At 40.6% G+C, this 6,530-nt stretch overlaps 1 protein-coding gene across 1 annotated transcript in view; it reads right to left on the reverse strand.

Annotated features, from left to right (window-relative positions):
* Nucleotides 1–6,530, reverse strand: part of LOC116078659 (plastin-3) — a 79,223-nt gene that overhangs the window by 18,770 nt on the left and 53,923 nt on the right. Inside the window, exon 3 of the mRNA XM_031354340.1 lies at nucleotides 2,026–2,189. Within this exon, the coding sequence (XP_031210200.1) occupies nucleotides 2,026–2,189 (164 nt within the window). The remainder of the gene's footprint in view (nucleotides 1–2,025; nucleotides 2,190–6,530) is intronic.

A 6,530-nucleotide genomic window follows, 5' to 3' on the forward strand; every position in this document is an offset into this window, starting at 1 on the left:
CCCCCCCCCCCACATCTAACAAGCCTATTGGGTTTTCAGAAATCATTTATATACTTTTTTGCTTTGCTGTTTTATCTGCATGTATGCCTATATGAGAGTGTAGATCCTGGAGTTAGACAGTTGTGAGCTGCCATGTGGGTGGTGGTACTTGAACATGGGTCCTCTGGAAGAGCAATCTGCTCTCAACCACTGTGCCATCTCTCCAGCCCTATGTAGTCGATTTCTTTCCTGACCATATGGTGTGTTCTGTGCGCTAGTTCTGCTCAAGAGGGAACGTATCTGAATTTCAGTTGTCATAATGCGTCATGGTAACTGCTGATGAGAGCATGTGCTATGGCAGCAGATATGTTGGTGCCAAGATGAAGTATGGACAAGGAGGACAGGCACACTGGGATCTTGGTGACAAATAGGAGACACAAATTCCTAATCTGCCGTATATTGAAAACAACACCTAGCAAGCTCGACTCAAATTTAGGCTTAAAATAATCGCCGATAGTCAGGCAGGATAGTATGTTCCTGTAATTCCAGCACTGGGGATGCTGAGGTAGGAAGAAATCAGAAACTGGAGGCCAGTCTGAGCTACAGAGCCAAAGGTAGTCTTAAAAACCAAGGCAATAAATAAAGGGTATCATCCATAAAATCGTAAGGTAGGCTAAGTAAGGTTGGATATGCCTTTCACTCTCAGCTCTCTGAAGGCTGAGGCAGAATGATCATGACTTTAAAGTCAGAGTGTCTCAAAACAACAAACTAAACTAAACAAACCAAACTCCAACACAAACAAAAGCAAAACCCCAAACATGGATGTTTCTTCTCAGAGGCAGGGTCTCTCTTTGCAGCAATGACTGTCCCGGCCTTGATCCCAGCTACGTAGCACCATGTCTGACTTTAGGGTCTTCTTTTCAATTATTATTTTCCCCTGTGAGACAGGGCTTCACTGTACACCTTTTGCTGTCCTAGAAGTAGCTCTGTAGACCAGGCTGGCCTAGAACTCACAGAGATCTGCCTGCCTGTGTCTCCTAAATCCTGGGATTAAAGGCATATGCCACCAGTGCCCTGGTTTATAGGCTGGGCCCCACTCATGTGAAGTGCCTGGGGAAGCCAGAAGTGGGTGCCATCTCCAGTGCCAATGGAGTCACAAAGAGTTGTAAGCCTCCATTTGAATTGAACCTAGGTACTCCAGAGGAACAGCTAGTAGTCTTAAATATCAAGCTAGCTTTGCAACCCCTTAAGGGTGTTCTTAAGCGAGAGAAGAAAGCAACAGCTATTTAAAACGTCATCATGCAATAACTTCTTAACAAATCTAGACTGAAAAATCTATAATTCACTAAAATCTTGGCTGTAATTCAGGCAGCTAAAATAGTCTTATCTTGATAAAGAACCACATGGCCTGTCCCACATGCTACAGGAACTGAAGTAAATGCTTACAGAGGAGAAGTGTTATGAAATCAGCCACAAACCTTGAGGAATATTTCATGACACGAGACAAGAAAACAAAATGGTAAATGCCTCTCCAGACAGACCGAAAGATATACTTCTAGCTTTTAATTATCAATATGATTGGCCTGGGGAAAACAGGACAGTTGAACATCACTAGCAGCAGGTGGAGAAAGCATCTTTTAATCAAAAACTTCAGCTCAGGAAACTTCTAAGACTGAGTCATATGATACCAGTAAACTTGTGTAGCACAATCTTCTATATGGGGAAGAAAAAGAATGCCTCAAAGCTGTTCTTTAGTGTCTTGATAGATGCTCTCTAATGATGCCCCAAAGGAGATAGTTTCTGCCCACTGTGAACATTGTCATATAGCTTGGTTTTTCTCAATGTACCTTTTTTTTTGATATTTTGTTAAATATTGTAATAGCTGAAGAATTTAAATTTAGTAGTCAGAATGACAAAAATGTTACAAAGTACCAGAATATTAATATGATATATTTAGCCATTCAATACGTATTTATATTTTAAGTGTCCCAGTATAGAGCAGAACAAAAATGACTTTTAGCAATCACAGACTTTTCACATACTTACGTAAACAAATTCATCAAAGCTTATCTTTCCATCTTTATTTCGGTCACCATCCAGCATGAGTTTTTGAATAATTTCTCTCACTTTATATCCGGGCAATGGCATATTAGCCTCTTTGAAAAGCTCATGAAGTTCATAGTCACAAATGAATCCATTGCTGTTGAGATCTTCGTGAACAGGAAGGAAAAAAGAGCCAACGAACCAAACAAAAAGATAAAACAGAAAAAAGATTAGAAATAAATTTCAAAGACTATCATCACTTTATGTGCTTGCCTAATTATAATCTTTTTTTTTATCCTTTGGAATCTAAGGATGTGTAGAAGAGGAATGTATATTTTAATTGAAAGAGCAGCATTTTTAGTCATATTGTGTATCTTGTATTTTTAAAAATTTGTACAAAGCTTTATTTAAAAATAGCCTCCTTGATTATAAGAAACTATAGTTTCTAGTTTATAAAGCTATAATTAAATCATGGAAACAAGAGGAATCTTAAAAACAATACTTTATAAACTAACAAACTTTGTCATGGTGTCACCTAATTTCTACTATCTCTATGCAAGATGGAGGATGTAGGATTTTTATGTGTATTCTCTTCTCTTTGCAAAATAGGTTTTATGGTTTCACACGGATTTTTATCTCAAAGCACTCTGACCTGGAGTCACAGCTCTGAGGGTTAGTTTTTTGTGTTAATGTGAACAAGCGTTAATCTAAGACAAATAGAGAGCTCAATAGAGTAATGGAGTGCTGAGTAATGCAGATGTTAAAAAGGATGCTGTAGGGCTGGCGAGATGGCTCAGCAGGTAAGAGCACTGACTGCTCTTCCGAAGGTCCTGAGTTCGGATCCCAGCAACCACATGGTGGCTCACAACCACCCGTAATGAGATCGGATACCCTCTTCTGGTGCGTCTCAAGACAGGAGCAAGCAGGGCCGGAGCAAGCGGGCCACAAAGAGCAGGGCCCCGCAGAGCTCCTGAGATCAACAGCAGCCACACACAATATAGCTCACAGCAATTTGTACAGCTACAGTGTACTCATACACATAAAATAAAAAAAAAAAGGATGCTGTAAATGATCTTATGTTTAGGCTACTGCACCTTAGGTATATTAAAACGTAAAGGAAGTAATAATCTACAAATAAGTAAATGACCCAAGATGACCATGATGGAAATGCTTGGATTAGGGAATTTACTTAACAGTTCTGCCAAGGCAGGGACAGTCGGTGCACACCATTAGTCTCAGCACCAGGGCTTTATGCATGCAAACTATGAGCTCTATGGCTGGACTCCAAGCTCTAGAGTCAATGCTCTAAAATACTGTACAAACTATTTCTTAGACATTAACTGCAGGAAGGATACCCTAATCCTAGATGAACGTTTTCAAAACAAAACTAAGCAGCAAAGACCAAAACATAAAGAAAAAAGCATCCTTAAAAGCCAAAATGCCAGTTCATCAGGAAACGAAAACATGAGGGAAATATCTCTCAAATAACTTTTAATCTCACTCCCTTAGATCTTATCCTGTCCCCACCCAGTAACCATCTGATCTGTAATTTGGTTTTTTAAGTGACCACAGCCACCAAACTGTCCAGTGCAGGGAGGCCGGCTGCCGGGTCAGGTCTCTTTTCCAGTGCATAAACCTGCCTTGTCTTTATTAAGAAATAGCACATAACTGGGGAGTCTTAATGGCTACCTGTAGTCCTAGCTACTCAGCTACCAGGAAGCTGTCATGGAGGTGCCACGTAAGCCAGAATTTCAAGGGCAGTCTTGGAAACATAGCAAGCCACTTTTCAAAAAAAAAAAAAAAAAAAAAGAAAGAAAAAGAAAAAAAAAGAAAAAGAAAAAAGACAGATAGATCTCTTTATTTAAGCTTGAGTCACCCTCCAGGGCACAGAGCATTCTGTCAGAGACACTAAGCTGTACCCAAATAAAAGAAGAAAATAATCGCCCTTGGGTCTCACATGAACCAATAGCTTTCAAATTTCTGTACAATGTTGGAACGCCTGAGGATATTTATCCTTCACATTTTTAGTGATGACAATGAGTATCATCTAGCAGGCGATAGTATACACCTTTAATCCCAAAATTAGGGAGGCAGAGGCCTGTGGATCTCTGTGTTGGAGGCCAGCATGGTCTACAGAGAGAGTCCCAGAATAGCCAGGGGTTAAACAGAGAAACCAAGTTTTAAGAAAAAGCCTAGAGAGTGGCAGAGAGAGAGAGGACAGGGAGAGAGGGAGGGAAAGATTGTATCACTGTATCATCTTTCTCTCATAAGTTCTACTTGGCTACCTTCCTGTACTTTTTCAAAAGATGCTAATCCAGTTATTTACATTGTGGCATGTTGGTGGTAGTATTAGCAAATCACAAGGGGCCTTTCTTCGGACTGGAGTGGAAGAGAACAATTTCAATGTCATGAAGAATGCAGAGAGCCTTGAGCTTTGTATATGGAGATAAGAAGGGGTCAATTTCTATTCTTCTACATGCTAACCTCCACTTAAGCCAGCACCATTTGTTGAATGTGCTGTTTGTTCCCACCGAATGGTTTTAGCTCCTTTGTCAAAGATGAAGTGACTGTGGTGGGTGTGTGGATTCATTTCTGGGTCTTCAATTCTATTCTGTTGATCTACATGCCCGTCTCTGTACCAATACCATGCGGTTTTTATCACTATTGCTCTGTAGTACAGCTTGAGGTCTTTTATTGTTGAGAATAGTTTTAGCTATCCGGAAGTTTGCAGCCAACCATTGGACTGAGCACGGGGTCTCTAAGGGAGGAGTTAGAGAAAGGACTGAAGGAGCTGAAGGGGTTTTCAACCCATAGGAAGAACAACAATATCAATGAACCAGACCCCGCCCCCCCCAGAGACTAAACCACCAACCAAGGAGTGCACATGGAGGGACCCATGGCTCCAGCCACATATGTAGCAGAGGATGGCCTTGTCCGTCATCAAAGGGAGGAGAGGCCTTTGGCCCAGTGAGGGTCAATGTCCCAGTGTATCATGCTAGGGCAGTGAGGCAAGAGAGGGTGGGGTAGGTGGAAGAGCACCCTTGTGAAGGCAGGGAGGAGGGGGGATGGAATGGGTGGTTTTCAGAGAGGAAACAGGGAAGGGGGATAACATTTGAAATGTAAACAAATTAACAAATAAAAAATTTTTAAAAAAGGAAGGCAGAGAGAGCCAGAAAATGGCAGCAGCTAACAATCAATTTTTCAAAACCTCCCAGCTGGTAAAGTTCTTACAAGGCACAAAACAGCATGTAATTATTTTCCAAGCATTTTATGCGATTGTATTTCCCATCTCCAGTTTAAAAGAGCAGAAATAATACATAGCAGTACATCTCTGAAGCAATGACAGCGATCTAAAGGGCTGGAGAAATGAGGGAGCACATGCTGGTTTCCCCAGAATCCGTCCTACCAGTAACGTTATTCACCAAAAGCTAAGACCATGTTTGATGGTGAACTTTTCCCATTCTGAATTTGATATGAACATAACATTTTAATAATATGAGCATCTAAGGAACAGATCCAGATCAAAAGCGGTTTCAACTGGAAACTAAAATCGCAATCGGCAGGCACGGTGGAAGCTCTTTAGTTTCTCATTAAAGCTGCCAACATTCTGGAACCCATTTCTGGCTCATTCACTGCTTCTAACTATTCACTGGCATGAGGCGGAAGAGGCTTTGTTTCTGGAAGACTCGTGTCTCATGCCGTCACATTCTCTAATGACTGATTAAAATTATAAATGATTTATATACAGCGTATGTTATCCACAACAGTCACGATGCTCTTACGAGCATTGTAGTTCTGAAAATATTATTATGCGTAGACTAACATACCAAAGGGAAAAAAGAAGGCTACCTAACTGCCAAAGCAAGTGCTTGCACAAATAATGAGCTAACATTTAACAAATATACCAAGTTTATTTAAAAAACAAACACTGAAAAACATTACACTTGAAAAAAAAGTCACTAGGAGGCATGCAAGATTGTACTAGACAGAATCCTCTTTCACTCTGGCTGCTGAATTCAGCAGCAACGAACCAACTGTTGGTTACAAGGAATTCACTCCCCATCTGTCTCTCTGTGTTTCAGATGACACATGTAGAGTCACATCTGTGTTTTGTTTTAAAGGAAATCTTATTATTCTCTTTCTACAAAGAATTACTTTAAATGCCAGTTACCTCCTTCAACACCCTCCCCCAAGTCACCTCAAAGTAAATAAACTTATGTTCCTGCCATGTTCCTGCAGAAGTTTGAATCACAGCAAGAATGCATATCCTTAAAAGGAAATGTTTTCCCTCCCCTTGCATCCTGTTATTTAAGCTATTTTAAGTCCTTGTCTGGAGACAGCTGAGCCAGAATTCAAGTGGTTTTGATTTTGGCTGCTGTTTCACACTGCCCTTGCCTAGGTGGTATGCAGTGTAACTCATCCCTCAAAAGCATCATTTAAGGTGCTCCTTTGTGTTCTAAATCTGACAATAAGAAAAACAAGGATTTCCTTAGATCCTCAAGGAGAGA

Source organism: Mastomys coucha, chromosome X (assembly GCF_008632895.1).
Source record: "Mastomys coucha isolate ucsf_1 chromosome X, UCSF_Mcou_1, whole genome shotgun sequence".
NCBI lineage: Eukaryota > Metazoa > Chordata > Mammalia > Rodentia > Muridae > Mastomys > Mastomys coucha.